General features: G+C 44.5%; 1 protein-coding gene across 2 annotated transcripts in view; it reads right to left on the minus strand.

Annotated features, from left to right (window-relative positions):
- ptk2aa (protein tyrosine kinase 2aa) overlaps window positions 1-25,634 on the minus strand; it is a 147,104-nt gene that overhangs the window by 118,462 nt on the left and 3,008 nt on the right. Inside the window, exon 1 of one of the 2 annotated variants that reach the window (XM_072675337.1) lies at window positions 2,461-2,652. The exons of the other annotated variant lie outside the window; for it this stretch is intronic. Within the exon in view, the coding sequence (XP_072531438.1) occupies window positions 2,461-2,479 (19 nt within the window). The 5' untranslated portion in view covers window positions 2,480-2,652. Of the gene's footprint in view, window positions 1-2,460; window positions 2,653-25,634 lie in introns of those variants that run through there. 2 annotated transcript variants of the gene reach the window in all.

The following is a 25,634-nucleotide window of genomic DNA, read 5'->3' on the forward strand; positions in this document are numbered from 1 at the left end:
AAACCTGTTAAAGCTGGGCAGTTCCTCAACCAGTAAATGCTGTTCTTTCAAGCTAATCACATCTTATTTGGGATAAGATATAAAAACGTATGACCTACAAAAAGTGCAACACTATAATAATATATAACTATATATATATATATATATGAGAATTTATAGCCGTCTATTGAGTATTTAAAAGGTAAAGGTGCACGTATTTGTCACTGTACAGTGTACAGCGAAATGTGTCCTCCGCATTTAATCCATCTGGTAGTGAACACACACTCACACACACACAGACACACACACACACACACGTGTTAGGGGCAGTGAGTACACACACCCACCCACCCCCAGAGCGGTGGGCAGCCAACTCCAGCACCCGGGGAGCAGAGAGAGGGTAAAGGGCCTTGCTCAAGGGCCCAACAGTGGCAGCTTGCCGAGCCCGGGAATCGAACCCACAACCCTGTTATCAATATCCCAGCACTCTAACCGCTGAGCCACCCTGCATTTAAGTCAGAGTTGGTCTCAGGAACGGTCCTCTGTATCGGCAGATGCTTGAAAATCTGGTATCGGTATCAGAAAGGAAAAAATAGTATTGGTGCATCCCAAATGATTACCTTAAACAGTCTTTACTTTAAAACACTTAGACAGTCAAACCGACAAAATAAAAAGTATTGGCAATTGCTGCGCTTAGCTTTAAGCTAATTAGCACATGGCTAACAGCTACCATAAACAGTAAAACTGTCAATACAACAACACGCACAACACACTGAGCTTTAGCAGGAAACTCCTGACCGACTGACCAACCACCGACCGGCCACTGGTAGTTTTGCATGCAAAATTATTGTAATGTTAGCGCCAATGCAAACCCCATTGAAATTTGCTTGACTACAACTTTTTTCCAGTCCAAATGCTGTGTTGCATTTGTTGGGTAGTCTTTCCTCAGCCATATCCCCAGTGCTGGGTAGTGTGTGTGCGTGTGTGTGTGTAGCCCGACAGTCTCAAAGTAACAACCCAGCCAGTGGGTCAATTCTGAGCTCATATTACACAATGCAGGGAAGCAGCTTAGCGATTGGTCAGTAGTCAAGTTACTATTAAGAAAAAACAATGAAGACATGCGTGTTTATCCTCTTAAATGTTCGGTCTATTAATTAGGTGTTGTTTCACTGAGTGAATTGTTTACGTATTGTTGTGTGTCTGTAAAAGTTTATGATAATTATTCATTTAAATTGAATCAATTTAATCGAATGGTTTGCAATTACCGGACGTTTTTCATTTGAATATACAGATTTCATATATTTCATAAACATTTTAATATACACAGCCATTGGCGAAGAGCCTTGCTCAAAGGCCCAACAGTGGCAGCTTGCAGAGCCCGGGTATCGAACCCACAACCCTGCCATAAATAACCCAGTGCTCTAACCACTGAGCCATCGAAACAACCCAGGGCTAGGTCACATTTACCATATTTTTGGGTGCTGGGTTACTCTTCAGTTCAACCCAGTGTGTGTATTGGTATTGGCCACAGATATGACCATCCTCTAGGTCCTAAATAACGAAACTAATAATCAGAGCACAGACATGATTAAAAAAGGCAATTCGGTCAGTACCATAAAATTACTGCATTTCTACGCTGTGGTGTACAGTCCTGCACCTTATACAGTCCCATACTTATCAGACACATTAGCTCAAACACTAAAGCAGCAACTTCATTCTCCGAACAAACACGACTCAGCTGACACATCTGGGATAAGAGGACAAACTGACCATGATGTCTATGACCTACATCCAAAAGAAAGCTACTACACGTGTCAGTCACTTAACTCAAGCCCCTGACAGGGCAGCAACCCCGCATCAATATTTCAAAAGAAGCAAAATAATAAAGCAGCATTAAATATTAACCAACCAGAACCGATGATCCGAGCTGGTAGACAGAGATGCCGCGACTCGGCCACGCTTCACACTCAAAAAAAAAAAAAGAAGGAAAGAAAGGAAGGAAGCCGTTCCATTCATCACTGTGACATGCTATTATCATGGGGGACTGTAATGATGCCATGCGCACTCCAGCAGAGCAGATGCTCGCCGGCGCCTAGCCGCCACCGCCGGCGGACGCGAAAGACATTTCCCACGTCAGGACGTCTAACAATGGCCATTTAGAAGAGAACGCACTGTGCTGGCAGCACCATCGTGAAGATCACTGCAGTGAGGACTGCTGTACTGCTCAGTACACCATGGTCCATTACAGTGGACCATCAACACAGTGTTATCAAACCACAGCGCATAACAAAAGCTTGCACTGAATCAAGCACTACTCCAGCCTCTATATGAACAGCAACACTTCACACTGCAAGAGAAAGAGACCCTCTCGGGCTTTCTCGCTCTCTCTCTCTCTCTCTCTCTCTCTCTCTCTCTCTCTCTCTCTCAAATACACACACACACACAGACCCACATTCACTTGTGCCCCACTACAGCACCTACCGTGGTATAGTCCTTCCATTAAAGAGGAGAAGCCGAGCTGCTGGGAGCCCCTCAGCGCTGTGCTATATTATCCCCTCAGTCTTGCGCTGCTACACACCCACACACACAGCTCCACACACAGCGCTCCACACGGCAACTCTACGCTCCTTCACTGCCGTAACAACAGCACGATCCTTCTTCCATGCAGAAAAAAAAAAAGCCTCTGCCGGTCGCAGACGGACGTTTGTGCGTTTGTGTGCACGTGTGTGTGTGTGTGTTCGCACACGCAAAAGTGTGAGCGTAAGTGTGAGTGTGTATGTGTGTGAGGCAAAAGGACAGCCTCCGAGTGGGAGAAGGGGGAGGAAACGAGGGTGCGGTGGGAAAGGGGGTGGGCAGTCTCATTCAGTAGTGAAAGAGGAGGAGGAGAAAGAATGAAGGCAGAGGAAGGAGGAGGGAGGGGTGGGAATAAAAAGGAGGGTGGGGGAAAGGGCTCAGGGGGACAGAGGAAGAGTCCAGAGAGGAAAAAGAGGTAGTACAGGAAGACAGGGAAAGCAAACGAGGGAGGGAGGGAGGGAGGGAGGGGGTAAGCATCAGGGGGCTGCTGAGAAGCAGAGCAAGCACACACAGTCCACAGCCTGCCTAAACCATGACACACTCAAATACATACCCGGACTCCAGTGAGGACTAAACTAAAAGTAAACCTGGATAAAGGAAACACTCTTGCCAATCCGCTTGAGCGACGCTTAGCATGCCATGTCCCTGTATAGAAATAGTGTCAATAGAATAGGACTCTCTGGAGCAGCTAAACACAAACCTACTAGCACCATGCCTTCTAATGCCAGACGTGGGCTAAAGGGCTATGAACCCCCCAGCATTGAGCTGTGAAGCAGTGAAACGGTGTTCACTGGAATGATGGTGCTCCATCCAATGCTTTTTGGAGGATCAGCTGGGGAGTTTGGGATAAGGTAAGGTGGTAATCATCCAACATCCTGACCTCACGAACGCTCTTGTTGCTAAAAGCAATCAAACCCTCACAGCAATGCTCAAAATCAAAATCAATTAGAAAGCCTTCACAGTAGGGACATTTACCCTGACAAAAGAATAAGAAATAATGAATAAGCAGGTGTCCCAATATTTTTGTCCACATAGTGTAGGTCTATCTGCGACAAGAGGATAGGTTGGAAATGTGGCTGCTACAACAGTTTTGGCCCACAGTACACTTACACAGTACACCAGGTTCTGTGGCCCCAAGTATGGTTAGCTAACCATGCTGAGAAAACCGGGCCCAGTCTAGTTTGTAGGTGTGCTGTGCCAAACGCTGTCCATGTGGAAAAGCCACCGGGACGGTTACCCTCCGTGCTCAGAACTGTCCGCTCCTGTGGAGGAAAAGAGGCCATGGTGCTTGTGCGTTACGGCTGACTACAATATCGGTGATGCAAAAGCCAACACAGATTAAAAGTAGTGTGTGTGTGTGTGTGTATGTGTGTGTGTGTGTGTGTGTGTAAGGCCACTGAATAAAGTGTTCCACTGAGTTTCCTTGATTCAAAGAGCTAAATCAGATCCACATGGATAAACTGTATTACATCAACACAGTCAAAGCCAAAAGCAAATGAATTAAAAAAAGAAACCTAACTGTGTTGAGGTCACTGATTTGATCCGTGTGGAAATGCTGTAGCCGGCCTGTCTGAAAATCCAGTGCACTGATATGACTTGATTCAGTGAGTCTGAGAGAAAGAGACACAGCGAGACCAAGTGAGATGTTTGGACTCGTCCTCAGACAGCGACACAAATAAAGATCAGGCATGTTATCTGGTAACCGTTGGAAACTATGAGCCCAGCACGTCACGTTAGACATGTAACAGTATCAGCATCCCTTCCCCCCTGAAAACACGCCCAGAGAGGAGTGAACAAAATACCTCCGAAACGAATTAAAGCTGATTACAACAGCAGGCACAATGGGCTATTGGTGCTCTTTGCCAAACTGCCTTCACACACACACACACACACATACACCAGAATCTGCTCAGTGGCCCTTGGCAACCTATCAGTCAAAGCCTTGTTTGCGTAGCAGGAGAGCTCAACTGGACGGCCTACGAGTGGCGGTTTGAGAGGCGGAGGAAGAGGGAAGGGCGGGGAGGGAATTCTCCCTCCTCTGGTTTTTAGAGCTGCTGGATGGCCTAGTTTACAGAGTGCCAGGGATGAGCCGGTACAGCGATGGGTCACCAGAGAAAGAAGACTGCAGACTTCTAGCCCATGCCTAAGGACCTCACCAACGGCCAAAGATGCGTAGATGGAAGATATGGTTTATTTGGTTTATTTGTCCAGTAAGGTCAGAGTGTGTCTCCTGAGCCCTACTTGTCTGCTTGGCTGACAGCAATCACTAGCTCAAGCCAAGAGTGAAACGACAAGCCCATTTGCGCTCAAACAGTCATGAATTCGACCCCCAGACTCACCAAATGTAGCCAATCGGCGAAGGCATGGACTCACCAAGACCTCTGAAGGTCTCCTGTGGGGTCTAGCACCAAAACATTAGAAGCAAATCCTGTAACAGCAAGGTGGGGCCTCCATGGTTCACATCAATGACCTTCAGACACCCATAACCCTGTCAGATACTGATAACTCGTACCTGATGTCCTGGAGATGCTCTCACCCAGTCGTCTAGCCATCATCCTCATCCTTATTCATGTCGAACTTCGAATACACTCAATAAAAAAAAAAAAAAAGGTTTTGACACAACTAGGAGATGCACCTTAGCCTCCACAGTCAAGTCCCAAATGGTGCACTATAATGCTAGGTGCTTTGGGGTCACCTTCAAGGCCCACACTTTGGTGACGTATGTGCGGATGTGTTCACACCAGGATTTGCTTCTTCTCCAAGGGCACATCTGAGCCGAGCAGCAGGAAACAAGACACTTCGTCTCGAAATGGGGCCTGTTCCTCCCACGCAGCAGGCTAACCAACAGACCAAATTAAAGCCCCTTGCTGAGGGGAATATACCCCCTCTGTACAATCTAATAAACCAGTTGAGTAGTAAGCAGTATGGGAACACAGGTGGACAGTAGCTACATAGACCACCTTGCTGCTGCTAAAGTCCACCTATTTAATCATGCAGACAATTCGTTCAACCAATTGGTTTGTTGAGACGTATTTTGGTACACTGGAATTTCAATTTCAAGCAAATCAAGGAGAAACCGGTCAAGACCCAATCCTAACACAGTTCATTTCACATGCTGATGTGCTTCATTTCTACTCAAGGGGAGTTTTCGGGTTTGTATTTTGGGGCGACGACTTCTTAAGTCTGGCTTTATTGGTCCTCTTGTTTCCTGCAGATCCTGCATTCATAATTCAACCCACAGAGAGAGCAGGAGATGTTCCAGGCGTGAAAACCTAGCCTCCAGGACATGGGTCATTTCTTCATGTAATTCCCCTAAAATCTCACACTGCACATATGAAGTCACTTCACATACTTATTCCAGTTATACACAACCATGCAATCCACACACCGAGCGCAGCAGTTTACAATCCACAACTTCGGGGCCTGACGAACGCCAGGCTAGCACAGCCGACAGGCGGACGGCACGGTTAAACAATACAAACACCAGAGGTGGTATCCACAACAGAACTGCCCTGCTCTTTACCTCACCGTGACCATCGCTGAGTTTTTAATTACTCACAGCCTGCCAGAGAGGAGTGGCAGAGCGCCAGCGAGCTCCAACATCTGCTCTTTTCTCGGCTTGCTCCGGGACAGAACACAGGGACCCACAGAGAAGCCGAGCGCCAAGTGCCTCCTCCTACAAACACACACATACCCTGAGCTTTGGTGAGACTGTGCCCTGAAGGGAGCTTTCTGGACCCCTTTTCATAAAAATGAGATGTGGCATTCGAGTACTGCCTGGTGGGGGGTAGGACATGAGAGGACCATAGATGAGAGACAACATTTTGGGGCAGATTTGAGCAGCAACAGCTCACGCTGCTACTGGAGACACTTATAGGAACCAGTGGATTCTTCTGGATTATTCATTCTTCCAAAGTAGTGGGAAAACTACCCATCAACGGCTCAAAAATCTAAAAGATGATCAGAGATGAACGAGTACTGGAACATCTGACTCATAGTCCCTGCCTGCTGAACGTGGTCATGATCAACATTTAACATTATTCCTTCATATCCACAAAGGTAGGGCTCAGTGGCGTTGCTGAACTTGAGCAAAACGCTTCAGCCAAGACAGGCCAACCCTTTGTCCAGGCTGGAGGGTTAACCATCCTTCTGTTGGCTGTGCTGAACCCCCATGAAGAAGATTTCTGAGGGAGTCGGACATGAAAAGACAGTGATGAAATGTTGACACTCATATCGTTCATCAAGTGACAAATGAGGTTTTTGCGCCAGTCAGGATTTGTAACTGTTTTGGTAAACATCTCTGATCACCCATCTGTCTTAAATTGTGTAAAACATGTGTATTTACACTCTGATCCTCCTGCAAGATGCATTTCATTTATCTTTGTGGGGCTCAAGAAAATAAACCTGCCCTTTCCCAAGATCCGGCGCACACCCTCATTACGATAAACCCTGACACAAGACCGCAGTCAACACTTTCCGAAAGGTTGTGCTGAGCTTTTTGTTGTGTTGTTAAATCCTCTCGGCGTGTAAGCTGCGATGGCCTTGCTCTTGTTTTCCTCGCTGATTACTTGGGCTTACATCACTCTGAACTGATGCTTTTATCATCCTTGTCCTCATAAACGCTGATTTTCTCAAACATTAACAAGAACTTTTAACGGTTGGGCACAAGGTTGATATTGTAGTTGACATGTAATGTACTTCAATTCTAAAAGGGGTTTCTTTCATTGTACATGGATCAAAATAAAGGTGCTACAATGGGTTCTTTAAGTAATGCCATAGAAGATCCTTCTTTACACCAACAACTCTGAACAAAACTGCTTTATTACGAAAGCAAAAGTGGTTCTTCTATAGTACCTTTATACGAAACACAGACGGTTGCATGGACGGACCTTTAATTAATCAAATTCATAGATTTAATTGATCATAACTGATAGATTACTGACTATAGAAATACTAGTTAGTTGCGGGCCTACCACTCAGACTTCAGCAGGGTTTAATATTCCATTCACAGAAAGTATGTATGTGTGTGTGTGTGTGTGTGTGTGTGTGTAGGTGGGTGTGTATGTGTGTGCGATTCTTCAGTCAGCTTTCATCTCATTCTTAAACCTTCTGACACGCGCTTTCAGCGTGAGATGAGCAGCGCGCTCCTCCGAGACAGTCTCTATTTGTACGCGAAATGAGAAGACGTCTGAAAGAGACAGCGTGGAGCTCATCCGTACAGGTGAGGAGCAGAGCCGTCTCCACTGAAGGAGTTTCTTAAGCCGTATTCAGATGGGATTAACATTCATGGGGGTCCTGGGGTATTTTCCTCTGTGATATTACTCCTGTCCAGATCGACCATGTCTATATTTTTGTACTTCGTCATCTGGTTTTCAGTGAACTCGGCGCTGCTCTGATCATTTTAGTTTTAACCGGATACACGTCTCAGCGATTTTCCAAATTTAGTCTTCAAGCATGTGTATCCAACTGAGATCCTTCACTAGATATTAAACACTTTCCCAATTGTAAAAACTAAACTGGATGCCTGAGAACAGTTATTCAACCATGTGAGAAACGTCCTCTTCATAAACTAATCCCATCCAAAAACCAGCCCAGCTGCACCCATGTTGTAAGCTGCTTTGACCGAACCCACAACCGTAGCCTCATGCTGAAGAGCAGCTTTAAAACTGCTTTAAAAACAATACCTTCAGTATCTTCAGATGACTATTCTTGACGGTGCTTGTGGGAGACAAGCACTAAGGAAAAATCAACCAGCAGCAAACACAAAAAACAGCAGCAGCAGCAGCAGCAGCAGCAAAGTGGAGCTCCACTGACCCTCAAGGGTCTCTATTTGAACAAGAACCATGAGCTGTATAAACAACAATAGCCTGCAATCACGGAGGAGGGGAACCACTGACTATACGCTGAGCATGATATACCATATGTCACATAGGGTAGACAGAAGGCACATAGACAGAAGGGTCGCTTGACTGATCAGTATTGGCCAAATCAAGTTGCTGCAGCTCTGCATGAGGTCACAGGATCTTGCAGTTCCTCATTTCAACCATTAAAGCCAGCGTTAAAATCTTAACTCGTCGAACTCACACTCTGGAGAAATGATTGGCGTTAGGTGAGAGACTATGGGGTACATGGGCTATAGCTTAAGCGCTAACCTAATTAAGAGCCTCACAAACACCAGACGCATCAGCTTCACCGGAGCTTCATCATAGAGTCGTTTCTCTGGGTAAGGACGTTCTGCCATACCATAGATGCAGGTCCTCTCCTATGGAATAAGGTGGATAAGGAAAAGTTATAAGGTGCTCCACAGAAAAATTCACTCCTCTTCTTTCAATAACTGGGACACCCTCTAACTGAGAATAAAATGGTATTCACTGTATGTTTATTATTGCTGTGGTTATAATCTATAATCAAAGGATTCACCGCCCCAATGGAGGTTCTACACAAAACAAAGAAAGATGGTCACCCCACAGTTTAATGGAAAATAAGGTGGATACAGTGTTTTAAGGTTGAAGAAGAACGGTCAGTGAAATTCCACTGGTAAGAGTTAACATGCCATCTTCCTTGAATAGCTTCACAAATTTCAAAGTTAGGAAAAATAATAATATATAATAAATTAGCTCCATCACTATAAATAATAAAATTGTGATATCAAAGCTAATGAATTAACGCATTGCCCATAATCTGACCCATATCACAATACTGGCTTCATCATTCATACTCTACTAGCGCTGGGAGGTGGGTGGATTATGGTGCCTGATGTGACCACGCTGGATCTGGTTGGTTCTGAGTGTTTCCATTTGGTGTTTAAACACCAACACAGTGGCTATTCTCCACAAGTTCAATGCACTGTTACACCCCTACTATTAACCCATGTTCCTAGCTTGACCCTTCAAGCCATCCATAGTGCGTAGGCTGAAGTCCAGCTGCTCCCATACTGCATGTTGCTACGACAGAATCCAAAATCCTTGTAGCCTCTTGTTGAAGCAAGACATTTGAATGACTTTTTAAAACAATACTTTCAGTATCTTCAGTAGACTACTCTAGAAGGTGCCCCCATGTAGTCCTAGTGAGACCTATAGTCTCGAATAGTTCGAGAGCCTCTCACTCCACTAAACCCATTCAATAAAACACACTTATCCTCGGACAGCTCGAAAATAGAAGAATCTTAATAAACAAGATGCCGATGACTGAGTAGCCGACTAGTGAATTTAGAAGACACAGCCCTTGTGAGCAGCAATCCTAGGGCTTTGACAGTGGAGATTCTTTTGGGGGTCAGCAGATGTAGCATGGACCCACAGCACCCACTAGTGGCTGTGGCATTAGTGGATTAGCTTCCTATAGCCTGGCTCTCGCCACTCCTGCCTTTGTCTGGCCAGTCACACACACACACACACACACACACACACACACACACCATACAGCGCTGGAGCCAAAAGCCTGGAGAGGCCCGCGCGCGGCAGACAGTGAGGAGGCTGAGTGGAGTCCTGTTGGAGCCTTGAGGAATGCCCTGGGGGGTGGGGGAGTTAAGCACTTTAACAGGTTTCGTGATCAAGTCGCAGAACTATACGCTCTATGCTGACAGCAGCGTGCAGCAGAACCAGCAGAGCACAGTGCTGCTAGTTTGATCTGTGTTTTATGATAAACATACTGGACTCTCTGCTATGTTTTATGTATAAATAGTAAAAATCCTGGATGCTTCATAGCGGAAGTGCAGTTTACTCATCTGACTGATCCCACACACAGACACACACACTTTTCCCTTTCCCCTTCCTCTGTGAGTGAGCCCTGCTGTAAACTGATGAGATCTGAACAGAGATACTGACCACATGATTAGACACACTAATAATTGTGACCGAATTGACTGATCCTCACACATTTCTCATAAAAATATCATTTTTAAAATATGTCATATACTTATTACAGTGTTCTGTAATATGTAATGTTTTGTTGTATTTTTGATAACTAAACTAGTGAAGGAACACACTAACCATGAACTACAACGCTAGCCATGAGCTAACATGTTAATTAGAGCATGCAATACAGCAACCATGACCGAGAGAACATGCAAAACTAAGACGTGAGCTAATGGGGAGGTAACACACTAACCATGAACTAAACAGGCTAATCATGAGCTAACATGCTAACTTTGTCTATGCTACACATGAACTAGTGAGCTAATGGGGAGGTAACACACTAACCATGAACTAAACAGGCTAATCATGAGCTAACGTGCTAACTTTGTCTATGCTACACATGAACTAGTGAGCTAATGGGGAGGTAACACACTAACCATGAACTAAACAGGCTAATCATGAGCTAACATGCTAACTTTGTCTATGCTACACATGAACTAGTGAGCTAATGGGGAGGTAACACACTAACCATGAACTAAACAGGCTAATCATGAGCTAACATGCTAACTTTGTCTATGCTACACATGAACTAGTGAGCTAATGGGGAGGTAACACACTAACCATGAACTAAACAGGCTAATCATGAGCTAACATGCTAACTTTGTCTATGCTACACATGAACTAGTGAGCTAATGGGGAGGTAACACACTAACCATGAACTAAACAGGCTAATCATGAGCTAACATGCTAACTTTGTCTATGCTACACATGAACTAGTGAGCTAATGGGGAGGTAACACACTAACCATGACCTAAACAGGCTAATCATGAGCTAAAATGCTAACTTTGTCTATGCTACACATGAACTAGTGAGCTAATGGGGAGGTAACACACTAACCATGAACTAAACAGGCTAATCATGAGCTAACATGGTAACTTTGTCTATGCTACACATGAACTAGTGAGCTAATGGGGAGGTAACACACTAACCATGAACTAAACAGGCTAATCATGAGCTAACATGCTAACTTTGTCTATGCTACACATGAACTAGTGAGCTAACAAACCCAGTCTAACCATGAAGACTGTGGGAATTAGGAACTAGTGAGCTAATGGTGAGGTAACACACTAACCATGAACTAACGTGCTAACTATGACTGTGGTACACATGAACTAGTGAGCTAGTCATGAGCTAACTTAACTAACCATGAGCTAACGCTATGCTAACTGTGACAGTGGTAAACATGAACTTGGCTGCTTAATATGACGTATACTAAGCATGAACTAATGAGCTAACCGTGAGGTAACGCACTAACCATAAACCAACAGGCTAACTATGAGCTAACATGCTAACTTTGTCTATGCTACACATGAACTAGTGAGCTAACCGTGAGGTAACGCACTAACCATAAACCAACAGGCTAACTATGAGCTAACATGCCAACTCTGACTGTGCTACACATGAACTAGTGGGCTAACCATGTGCTAACAATATGCTAACTATGTATGTTAACTAAGCTAACCGCAAGGTACTGCACCAACCTCAAACTAAAATAGCAAAAACTGTGACCGTGAAACATCAACTAGTGAGCCAACAGTGAGGAAAAGCATAAACATAAACTAACAGGCTAGCCATGAGCTAACATGCCAACCGTAACTGTGGTAAAAATGAACCCGAGATGCTACGTGGTAAATACGAACTAGTGAGCTAACAATGAGAAAACTCACTAAGCCCAAATTAAAAGGGCTAACTATGGAGGTAGTGAATACGAACTAGCGAGCTAACCCTGAGGGGACGCACAATAAACTAACAGGCTAACCGTGAGCTAACGTGCCAACCATGACTGTGGTAAGAAGGAACCAGTGAGCTAACCAGTGAGTTATGCATATGCTAACTACAAACTATTAATGAACGAACACACGCTACGTGCTAATAATGAGAGAACTCACTACCTAGCACAAACTAACAGGCTAACTGTGAAGATGGTGAACATGACCTAGCGAGCTAACCGTGAGCTAACTGTTCTGGTGAACGTATTGCTGGATGTTTGTGTGTAAAGAATCGAGTGCTTTGTGTGGAAACTGGCTTCTTCAGGAAACATCATCAGCATGCTATTATTTTTTCTATTATCCGATCCAGGTAACGGATCACAGATCGTCACTGAAGAAGGAGCCACGGTTTCGCCTCATAGAAAACCAGTAAGGTCGGCCTGTGACAGGTTCCCATTTCTGCTTCAATCATGAGCCTGTAGATGCCCCATGCTCCATAACAAGCTGGTGAAGACGTGGAGCTGTAGGTCAACATGCATCTGCAGCTCTGCTGCACCTAGTCACTCATTGGAGGTCAGGTCCCACTCACAAAGCAGCCAGTGTTCCTGAGAGCAGAAACAGAGACAGAAGTGTCCTTCTGCTAACAAATGGCTTACAGTGGACACAAGCCTCAATAGTGTGTGTATCTCTCTCTCTCTCTCTCTCTCTGTCTCTCTCTCTCTGTCTGTCTCTCTGTCTCTGTCACTGTCTCTCTCCCACCCCATTCCTTCTCTTTCTGCCCCTCCTTTCCTCCCCTTCTGAGTAATATGACGACTGCATGGACAATGTCCCTTAGTGACAGCTTTTGTCTCTCTACCACTGCTTTCTCTCTCTCTCCCTGTCTCAGAGCAGTGAGTCACTGTGGCGTAATTACAGCCAGGCAGGCCGGCAGGCCCACCCTTATAACCTAAAGTCCGGGCAGAGCTGAGTCACATGCTTTTGGGGGGGAGATGGGGGGGGCTTGGAGCAGTGGAGATGCTGATGTGTCAGAGAGTGATGAGGTGAGTGCAAATACCCCAGAGACCTACTTACACTGAGGCTAATGTCGTCAGACAGGGAATGAAGGATGAGGGCATCCGGAATTGCCAAAGCACTCTGCAGTGGGGGTGCGCAAGATGTGGCCTGTTAACGGTTATTGTAGCTCTATCATCTAAAGCAGTTATCAAGTTACAAAAGTAGATGGATGCTATGCTAGTGTTGTGTCCATAGCATGCAGCCCTAGTCTACAGCAGCCACACGGTTAGAGGAATGGTTCAGTTAGTGAACTAAAGTTTGACAGCAACATTAGCATGTCTGGCTGAATCAGACAGCCTTTAAAATGAGCATTTACTGATGTGTTAAAAACCAGAGCACACAAGGACATTCCCAAGAATTTCACATTTCACCCAATGAGGTCAAACTCCGAAGGGCGCAGGTGGCTCCCCATTTCAGGTGCATCACATATGCCCACAGAAATACTGAAGAAAGCCTTCACATCTGTTACGTAACTCCCCTTCCACCTACTAACTACTGTCAACACAAAGAGGTATTCATGGTGGGCGGTATGGCAAGACAACTAATTAGATTCATTAATAATTATTCATTAATTAGATCCAACTAATGCAGCAAACTACAAATTCGCTGCATTAGTTGGATCTAATTAGCAGTGGTGGCTCAGCGGTTAGAGCTCCGGGCTATCAATAACAGGGTTGTGGGTTTGATTCCCGGGCTCGGCAAGCTGCCACTGTTGAGCTCTTGAGCAAGGCCCTTTACCCTCTCTGCTCCCCGGGCGCTGGAGTTGGCTGCCCACCGCTCTGTGTGTGTGTGTGTACTCACTCTTTTTTAACTAAAGGGCTAATTATGCCCCTTGTTCTCCAAGACTACTTTGACACAGCATGTCCAAAGTGGCCCAAATCAGATTTTCTCACCAATTCAGACCATTTCTTTTATGTGTTTCTGTTCATCCTGTCTTTATATGTGACCCCTATCTGACATTCACTGAACAGTTCACACTCCTAAACATATAAGGCCATACCATTGCATCTTACTGCCAGATTAACGAGGCTGTGTAGACGAGTCAAGATACTGGTCTCTGCCTCTCGCTGTGTCCAACTGGCGGATTTGCGTGTCCGTCATCTGCCTCTCACCAGTAATTGCTGGATTCTTACGTCCGTCAACTGGTTTGAGTGAAACTGACCAATGGACACTTTAGAAACTCATCTTCTGCCTTTTATTCACACATTCCACTGCCTTTATGAAGCGAAGACTCTGAAAAACCCAATTCAAGCACCAAAACAATTATGAATTATGAATAAAGTCATGTTTTTACAGGACATTTGAAGAATTTCGAAAATCAGACTTCAATTTTTCAGGTTTAGGGTGAGATTAGCTCTTCACTCTGTGCTCTAAGGTCTCGTTATAGTGAGAACGGAGATGCAAAAAAAATCGAGAAAATGGCCTCAAGACTCCAGAGGGGTTAAAATGTATCGCCTGCAAAAACAACTCTGATGAAGTGGAAAGTTTCGGTTAAATTTAGGGAAGCCAGATGACTACAGTGTACACATTTGGGCAGTCTGCCTCCCAAATGCGCTTTAGGGATTGTAGCGAGCCACACAGATGTTCAGGTACTGCAACAGTGCAAAACAAAAACCTGTTAATGAAGCAGGCAGGCAAAAATAAATGGGACTGGATAAAACCAGACCACTGAAAAACGCTGACTTCATGAGCATTGTCTTTTGGTGTCAGCAGGTTCAGCAGCCCAGCGAAACACCAGCACAGACGCTCCATTCATCACCAGAGAAGGCCATGACACTGCCACGCTGAAGGAATCTCCCCATGTGTGTCTTTCTCTCAGTCTAGCACTCCGTCCACCTCTCTCGCCCTTCACTCCACAGAGCTACACTCCAAGCTGATTACCTTCCAAAGAAAACTGAGGGATGTGGGTGAGATCACTCATTTCTACAGCCAGGGGGTAGCGTGAGCGAACTGGATAGGGAACCAAAGGCCAGGCAAGCCCCCAAAGACATGGATGGAGTGATAAACTATGAGGTCATTTCCTACCATTGTATAAGGCTTTGTCAGCTTGCTCAAGCTCAGTGTTAACTCATTAGTATGAGAACGGCTAGCACATGCCAAGCACGCAAAGCTGGTAGTGTCACAACGCTAATCAACACACTCTCAATGGCCACATACACACTTCAACAGGAAGAGGCTGTAGGACTGGAGGAAAGAAAGGAGTACTGGGCAGAATGAGTGCAGATTTAGAAACGGATGCTACTCTGAATAGGAGGAGTGTAATGGTACACAGAATTCACCACAGTTTGGACATCCCGGTTTGGTATAATGGTGGGGCAAACCCCTTGGTCAGAATATCTGTTACTGTGAATAGACAGGACATTTTTTTTGTCTTGGACAATTTTATCCCTGCTTGGCGCAAAAGACCCGAGAAGATTTAGCAGATTCTGGAGTGGTGGTGCACTGTTCTACTGTGCAGCGACACTTGCACTAATATGAGCTTCATTGAAGAGTCATCAGATGCACCAGTACACAGTGACAGCACTTTTACAGTTTACACTCTTTAGTGTCCCAGGACTTCTGAAGATGGGAGGGGATGGGGGGGGGCCTGACTGATCAATGTTTTCTTTAGGTCCTTTTCCTGTTTTGTTATTTTGAAACTGTAAAAGATGCCAATAAAAGGGTAATTATAAAGAAATGTCATCTTTAACATAATGGCTTGAAAATCAGCTCATCTATTACTCGCTTAGCTGTTCACAGAAACATAAATTTGGGCTATGGGTGCAACTTTTGATCTCATATATTTCTAGTAAAAACTGTTGGAGTGCCACAAAAGATTACACTTCTACCTCTGCCAGTGAGCTATCAGACCATGCAGGAGACCGGGGTGCGATTCACAATCTGGGCAACTATGCTGCGCTATACCAATAAGAGTCCTTGGACAAGACTCCTAACACTACATTGGCCCACCTCTGTAAAGTCGCGGATAAGAGCGCCAGCTAAATGCGACAAAAGTAAATGTAATCTGCATAATTTCTATCTGCAATTAGACAGTAATAATTATATTACCGCTTGTTTCACTAGCGTCACTAATTCTACTACCTAATTCTGACCTAGTGCTAACTTTAGTGCTCCTAAATAAGAGATGCATTACCATCCACAGTACTTGTTTTTCATGGCACGCTTCTCGCGGCAGATTACACAGGTCCTCCATCGGAAAAACAAAAGCTTCACTCTGCACACAAAACTCTACTTTGATGATTAATCAACGCGACTTCTCAGTTCATGCAGAAATGGAGCAGGACCCATGATTAATGGATAACGACTCTCGGCACAACGTAACGTGTGCAGCGAAGGAAGGCGCCTCCGGGCACGCCGACGCATAGCTAGCTGTTACCGCTCAAATGTGCACAGCTTGTCAGAGGAGCTGCTGTGCGCGTGTGTGTGGGCAAATGTGTGTGCATGCGTACACGTGTCTTAACGGGCCAAAGGAACTAATTAGCTCAAGATCAAAGCAGATGTGGAATCTCACTCATCGGAGAGTCAACAGATTTCTGACCCTCGCGTGTGTTTGTGTTTACGAGTCTTCAGCTGGCTGGTTAGGCTGGCACTAAGGGTTAGCAGTAACAGACAGACAGACTGCACTAGAATTAAGGCAGACATAATGATGATGCCAATTGGTCACCCATTTGATAAGTCCTGCCGTGGGCATCATGGTTGCTGGATAGCTTCAATGCTAGAACACTCTAAAAAATGGGCTACAAAAGGTGTTGAGAATGAATCCATACAAGAACTTTATGGAGCAGGTTTGTAAGAAAGGTGTGTAAAGACTAGGGATGTTCCGATCAACGTTTTTTAACCCCTCCATCCGCTCCAAGTCTCTGAAAGCTGACTAGCGACCCTACACCAGCAAAATGTTAGTACAAAAACTGAAAACTGCTATATTTCTAGTACAACTTTCTATCAGACTTAATCTACTTTGTTTGGAGATACTTTTTAAACGACTGTTTTAAACTCTACAGTGTTTCATATCTTACAGTCCAGTCTGACTGACCTTTCTGACCATTCAGCTCCCAGTTCCTTTACAACTCTGCGGTCAGATCACTTAGTTTGTGTGTGCACTAGCATTAGCCCTCTCCTTGGTTCTGAATGCGCCGTTCAGAGCTGGATTAGAACCAAAGAAGGGAGCGGGGTTCTTTCGCTGGTGGAACAGAGCATTTCCACCATAGTCTGGTTTCTTACCAGGTGGAATTCAGGAGTAAAGATGGGATGGGAGGAACGTTAGGATCTTCCCAAATGGATCTAATGGATTGAGCCAGGTGGTGTTGCTGCATCACAGGTACAGCGAAGCTCTGAGCTAACTCCAAGTTAAAGTTTTCCTCTTCCCCGAACTTTCCGCTCCACCTTAAATAATGCAGCGCTATTTAAGGTGGAATTTTAAGGTGGAATGGGGAGTTAGCATTAGAGCCAGCTTTAGCTTTAGTTTTGGCTGCTAACTCTTAAGTCAGCGGAAGTGACTTAAGATTTGAGTGGATTGTAAACATTGAAAGCCGATACACCGATCCATTAAATACGCCCGGCTCGGCCTAGTGAAGAACCTTTTAAAGGTCTAAACAACCTTCACTTGTAAACGTTTTCAACCAATTTAAAGGTCTCTGTTACAGACGTGGTTCTTCTTATTTACATAATTCAAAAGTACCAACTTGTCCCTTACATTTTTTTTTAGCTTCTCCTAATCATCTAATGTTCATCTAATATTTAGCATCTGTAGACAGTCCTCATTCTTTGAGACACCCTGAGGCACCTAGACACCTAGACTATGCACCAATAAACTATGTATAGGCAGTATGCTTTACTATTGAATATATCACCATTAGTTTACACGATGCATTTGGAAACTAGCACAATATTGAGGTTTATCATCACAAGCATTACCTAGTTAAACCAGAACTGTGTCTACAGTAACTGTGTGCGCTTTGTTTGGTCTGATGAGTAGAGCCGAGGACAAAACGTGAAGGTTACCCTGAGAGAGAAGTTAGAAGAGAGGAAGAAATGGGATAGAGTGAGAGCGAATGATGAAGAGGAGGATTGGGCCATTCGGAGAAAAAAAAAAAAAAAAAAAAAGATGCACGAGTTCTTATCTCCCCACACACCTGCGGTAATTTCACACCGAGCTGTACCAGCACTCCGCAGATGGGTTTCAGTGCCTCCAGAGCGAAACCTTTATAATCACTGCACGCACACACACACGCACGCACACACACACACACCTACTCAGTGAAGCACAAGCCTGTCAAACACACTGACCGTGAAACAGTTTGAAATGACCTGATTGGACCATGGGGGGATTTGTCGCCAAATTACAATCACGGACAAAGTGATTGGGTTTCCAGGGGCGAACCGCAAACGTGATTCAACTACGATATAATAACTAAAAAAATTATACAGAATAATACATAAAAAAATAACTCACTACACAACGGGAGGGTAAACGACTGCAGCCTTTTTAAAGTTCACACATGAATACCGAGCATGTGATGTAAGAGACACTTCACAACTTGCCCTTTAAATATCAGCACATCAGCCCAGTCAAAATGCTCCCTGTGTATATATGTAGTTCAGCTCTTGACTGGCCCAAACCAGCTCTGTTTAGCAGATATTCCACAAGCCTTAAACTGGTTCAAGAGTTCAGATTTCACAACCTGGTGCTTTTAATTGATAACAGGGCTTTCCTTCTTTTCCTTCTCCTATGAAAACCAAGCTGGTGTAGTCTCTTTTTAACTGTAGATGCTGTAGCCTGACATCAACTGTGGCACAAGCTGCCTCGAATATTTCCCTTTTACGCCGAATTTGGGTCTGCCGGTTAACCCACCTCTAGCACTAGAAATGCTCCAGACCCTAGGAGGGTAAGAATTAAACATATGTCTATTCCGATACATGCCAAGCCAGACGCTGCCTCTTTTCGAACTGCCGCAGGCATGGCGTCGCCGAGCAGATCCTGAGAAAAGCGCCGGGTCCCCAGCTCCGCTGCTCCAGCCTAAATCCCTGTGCCAGCCAAAATTTGCGCAAGAGAGATGAGGGGAGAGAGCACGGGTAATTGTACTGGCAAAGCAGCATGGCTCGGGATTTGAACTTGCATCCCCCTGGCCATAGTGGCAGCAAGTAGGAGCCCTGGAACAGCTGATTTCTTTTTCAAACAATTCCCAGACTCAAATGCATCTACAGGCCTTAAAGTTTTTTGGCTCTCGCCATGGCGATGCCACTCACTTTAGCCATCAAAAGAAAGTCAAACTAAGGGTGCGTCCCAATTACGCACTAATTCCTAATACTAACTAGCTTTCGAGTATAAAGTAGTACCGTTGGATACTCCAATCCCACAACGCAATGCGAAAAGGAAAGGGATGAGCTACTACCATCACTCAGATTCATTCAAATTAAGTAAAAAAAAAGGAGGAGGTGGAGGAGGTGCCGCTGAGAGAACCGAGGTCTGTGGGTGTAAATTTAGTCTCGGTATGCTTCTCCTCAGCTTTTAGCTTTTATTTCCAGGCCCGCTCCACAGATGCAGCTCTGGACACATCTCTTCAGTTTCAGAGTACAAGTGTCATCTGTTCCTCAAACTCCGCTTAGTGCTAAGCTTCTTAGAGTCATCAGGCAAAGAGCTCAAAAAACGGGTGGCACGAGCAAGATACGCATCCTAAAGACGGTGCTAGCTTAGCACTGAGCCAGTCGGAATTTTCCTCAGGGAAGAGACTGGACTTCTAAGTTGGCTGCAGGGAGGTTGGGCACTTAGAATGCAAGATGTTTCTTCATCTACTGGGGGATCTACTACTGAACCAAAAAGACAATAAAGAAGATTATCCTTCTTCAATATGACGTAGCCAAGCTGGACAGGAAGTCATTGTGAGAACAAAGGTGTAGATTTAGGGGAGTGGTCCTCCCGACAATTCCAGCTAAAACACAGCTTACAGAAGAAGCATCTTTTATCTGCCTTTACTGTGATCTCCACTATTCAGACGTCTGCGGATTAGGGATGTCATGAGAACCGATACTGTGGTACCAAATCAATATGGAGATTCCTTGTGGGGAGGGGAAGAAAAAAAGAAAAAAGAAAAAAAAAAAAAAAAAAAAAAAAAAGTCCAGGACTTGGCTTAATCCCTGTCCAGAAGACCGACCCATTTTACCATCTTCTGCTAGCTGCTTTGAAACATCACGAAGATCATGCTGATCAGCATACACATATCAATTTCTGTGAAAGTATTGAGACACCAACATTTACTGTTTCATCCGAAATCAAAGGTATTAAAAAGAGGTTATTCTGCTTTTGTTGGTTTAACTGTACAGGAAAGGCTTTTGGAGAATTGCTGTGAGGATTTTATTGAATTTATTGCCAAGAGTGTGAGTGAGGTCAGGATGTTGGATGATCACCACCCCACCTCATCTCCAAAAGTATTGGATCGAGCACCATCATTCCAGGGAATACAGTTCTCCAATGCTCCACTGCTCAAATTTGGGGGGCTTTGTACCCCTCTAGCTCATGTCTGGCATAAGGTATGGCACCACCACCTCCCTTAACTGCTAACAATGCGACATCAGTAGATGACCAGCGCGCTTGGAGGAAGGTGCAGAGCATCCAGCTCTAATGCATCGGCTAGCAGATGCCCATGCCGACCACTAAGGTGATGAAGATTTGCTGGACATTTTGATTTAAGGTTGGCTTTAAGATCTTCCTTCTGGAGCCAAAAACACATCTGATCCAGCGCTGGATATGAGAGGTTATGCTGGAGGACCCCATCAACCAGAGCTAAACATAGAAATAGTAGATGCTCAGAGACCTATTGCAGAGTCTGGAGCAGCTGAGTCCACTTACGGTTGTCTGGACCGGGGTCCTGACCTCCTACTACCAGGATGCAGTACTTTAGTATACTCAGCTTAGATCAGTGAGATGAATAGCAGTGGGCTGAAATCGTTTGATGCAGTGCTGCCTTCACATTCTTGTAAAACAGCTCACTTGAAGTGATTACAAAGTCTATGCTCAAGTGCTTTGTGGCCATTTTCGTTTTGTACAATTCTGAAGAAAGGAAAGGAGCACCATGCAAACAGTTTGGATTCGGAGATACCCCCCCCACACACACACACACCCCTTAAAAAGCCTATTAGGGCTACGGTTTGTTTAAAATCACTGTTATGAAAAGCCAAGTGATGCAAATCTGAGTTTTTATAAACACCCGTGACTACAATCAGTGCAGGTCAAGTTGAGATCAACAAGCTAAAAAGGCAGAGCTGAAGGTTTTGCTATGGCCGTCACAGTCCCTGGACCTAAACATCATTGAAAATCTGGGGGTAGACTTGCAAGATGGCTCAAGAATCCCACACAACTAGAAGCCTTTTGAAAGAAAGAATCGTCAGAAATCCCCCAAAACAAGAACCGAACAAGCTACTATACTTGCCAAAGGGGGTGTTACCAAGGTCAGCTTCTAATCGCTATTTACAGTGACCTTTTGTTTAGGGGTGTCCAAACATTTCAGCATGCCACTGTGCAGCATGCACACCCCAAAGCTAAAGTCGCTCGGAGTGCATTGCCAGCTCTGTCCGAAGCATCCTGTAACTAAGCGGTGCTGAATGCAGGTGCGGGTGCCGATTCCCACAAGAGCTGAGCGGAACAGGAGCTATTGTGTATTGTCCCACACAGCCGGCCACACATTACAGCGTAAACGTATTTCCTACTGCTCGCTACAAACATGCGGAAAAAACAGTCGGCACACCCAGGTGGAAAGCTCCATCCTGGAAAAATAGCTAATAATAATAATAATAATAATAATAAAGAAAAAATATATATAGGATTTCTGAACAGGTTTTTTTCTTCTCTTAATAATGACCGACAGGCCGTCCGACATTATGACTTTTTTGAAAAAAGTAGCTCATAAATGCACAAAGATGCATTTTGGAAACAAGGCTTGTGGCCCCATGTAGGATGCAGAGAGCAAAGGCATGTTTGGAGAAGGGTGCCGAATCTCATAAAAAGAACACCTCTCCAACTGTGAATTGATCATACTTGGGCTTGCGTTGCAGCCGGTGGCACGAGGAACATTTCACTGGTAGAGAAGTGAATGGATTCAATAAAATACAAGCAAATTCTGGTAAGTAATGTGTGGAAGTAAACATCGCACAGTCTGCAAAAAGCACACAAATACTAGAAGCTCATCCATGGACAAAGTACAGACTCAACACTCAGATTTCAACGCAACCATACTAGCAAGCCTATTTGCTAACATGACAGGGTTTCAGGCAAGACTACAAACCTACCCAGTATAAAACAAAAATTTGGGCTGAAGCTACTGTTCACTGAACTATCCCTTTAAATCCCATCCTTGCTGTGCAAGCCCATTTCTGGAACTGTGTGTTCCCCTCCCCCTCCTTCACACAGCCTCACTGTTAGCCATGGGACACAGGTAGAGGCGGAAGCAGCTGGCTGTGAAGAGCGGCCTTGCGGGCACTGCGGCGCTGAGCTCCACAAACTCGGCTTCCTGAGGAGGGCCTTTAGTGCCGGACAAGCTGCCAGCGTAAGCAAGTCGGACAGTGTAGCCTTTAAGCCATCAGCAGGGGGGGAAACGGCTCTCGGGAGAGCGTGAGGTGTTCACAGACACTCAGCCGTCCAGTGCGAAACCGTGGCCCTCTTCCTCCACCCCCTCATAAAAGAGCCATTCATGACCAGCCATGGGGACACTTGGCTTATTAAAAGGTTTACACATGACAAAATATATAGTAAAACTGCACAGACAGACCTTATTTAAACATTTCAGCTAAAATTGGATTCTTTTATTTGTATTTTTATAGACTAAAGTAAGTCACACCATGTTCTAAACCACATCGATGTGTCTGCAAAAAACAAAACTCAAGACTCCGATGCGTGTATTAACGAAGACGGCATTGGTGACAGTCCAAACGCCAGTGTACGTTAGCAACTTTAGCCTAGCATCTCCAGTTTTAACTAAGAGAGACATGAGCTTATCCCAAACTGTGCCCAATGCACTACATAGTACATCTGGGGTCAATATGATGATATTTTATTGTATTGTAATAAATTCTGTTATTGTGCTAGACAATATACCTTCCTAAGCATATCGAGGATGCTGTTAGTGCTTAATGAACACTGATCAACAGCAGGTTTCATTACAAACAGTGTAATCAGACTGGTTTAATTAGATGAAGTGCAGCAGATGTTGAATAGAAATCTCTGTATTGAGTACGGGAGAGTATCTGAATAGTAGTTTTTAGGAATCTGACGCTACTAATGTTGTTAGTCTGTGATTACATGTATCGTGATCAATATAGTATAGTAAATATCGTGATTTAGTATTTTTACCACATCGCCCAGCCATATGTAGTGCACTACTTTGGAGTTACAACATTTGTAGGGGTGTCCACAAACGAATATTCCAGTTTTCAGTGCACTATTACGACCCTGAAATCACAAACTATGTACCCTAGCTGATTTGGAATAATTCCCATAATTCACTGCATTGTTTGGTCGAAAGGCTGACGGCAATCTGCCGTCATACGGCAGTGATCTCACACACATTACGAGGCGAGTGAAATCGGTCACTACCTTATCGAATTGTGTGCCCCATCACAGTGCCAGAAGCCATTGTCTTTCCAAATCTGCAAACCAGAAGAGCCACTGACTACTGATACCACACTGTGAATTAGGCCATGCTCCATATATGTGATGTTAGCACTCATAAACTACCTCTGAGGTAAAGATGGGCAGCACTGCTTTTAAGAAGATGATGGAAAAAGACAATCGTCACATTATAACTGAGGATGAGGGGGAAAAAAAAATACTCCTAAATTAAAGAAGATACTCTAATGAAGTGAAGGTGAGTGTAGTAAAATATGTGGTAAAAGGCCTGTATGTCCATAAATATCCCCAGAAGTAACCCATTGTATTTAGTGCCTTCAGCTGCTTTAAGGTGCAGCCATTGCAGACACTGGCCTTCAGTTCAACACACCCCCAGTCTGGAGCAGCTGCACATGACCTTAGGGTCACCATGCACAACGTCAGTTCACAGGGTTTAAAGCCCCAAATCACTGGGTCTGTGGAGATGAGATGGATCTACCTGACCCTTACTAATGCTCTTGGTGCTAAACACAATCAAATCCCCACAGCAATGCTCCAACATCTAATGCAACTCTTCCAAGCAGAGTAAACAGCCTGTTACAGCACCACTATTAAGACCTAGCTGTTTCATATGAACAACCTTTCCAGGTATTTTACTTCATAGAACTAAAAAGCTGACAGCTCATCTATAAAAATCAAGGCAGTGCTGTTAAACTTGACGTGCAGAGTATTACTAATCGACGCCGAACAAGCTCGCCATATGCCTGCAGTCGAGACGGGCGTAAATGGAAAATAAACTGAAAATAAACTGAAAATAAACAAACAAGCAGGAGAGCCGCTTCACCCCGAGCACTGAGCTCACATCGTACTCGTAAAAGAAACATTTGTCCACGATGTTTGTGTGAAAATCTGGAGCGGTATGACTGCAGCTAGATCCATTAAGCTGGTGGTGAATGGAGCATTCATCAGTCTGGAAACTGTAACTACAGTCGTATCAGGGAGAAGGAGAGCCTTTCTGCCATACAGCCTCTCAATGAGCTCTCTGTTCTCGGCCTGCCGTAGGTGCTTGGCTGCTGCTATTAAGACTAGAATGGGGGGGGGGGTGACTCTAATTACACGATTTAATCCTAATCCTAAATGTCGACTATTAGTCAAGATGTGTTTGATGTGTGACATTTGCTTCTTTAGGTCTGCACTGGAGCTACGGTGCTAATGTAGCTAACAAGTAATGGAGGCCTACACACACCAATTAGCACTGCACAAAACTTTCGTATTTTTCATGTACCCGTGAATGCTGATCACAGAACTATGACAGGTTTTAATTATCACCACTTGTTTATGACAATTTTATGGGTCAACATACAGGACACGCATTCCGTTTACACTCAAAATGTCATACCAAACATCAAATGTAAGAAAGGCCTCGATGAAATAGCAACGATTTTACAGTTTCTGTATAATTAAATAAGTTAATAATAGTTAAGATGCAAACAAATTTGGCAAGACGTGCTCCATACTACAGAAATTAAGTCAGAATTGATTGGCACTGGTGCTGATCGGATCAAGAAGTCTGAAGAAGCTCCCTCACAGACCACAATTACACTAAATGGCAAAAAGTAAAGAAAGTGGATTTTCTTTCTTTTTTTTTTTTTTTTTTATTACTTATCATAACTTAACATTTACCATCTTCAGCGTTTCCTCCTGAATTGGATTAAACAACCAGATTTGTATCGGTTTGAAATGCATCTTGGGTGAGTCTACACTTGCATTTAACGTTTAACGTGGCTTAGCCTTATCCATATATAGTCC

This window comes from Salminus brasiliensis, chromosome 3 (genome assembly GCF_030463535.1).
Source record: "Salminus brasiliensis chromosome 3, fSalBra1.hap2, whole genome shotgun sequence".
Classification (NCBI taxonomy): Eukaryota; Metazoa; Chordata; class Actinopteri; order Characiformes; family Bryconidae; genus Salminus; species Salminus brasiliensis.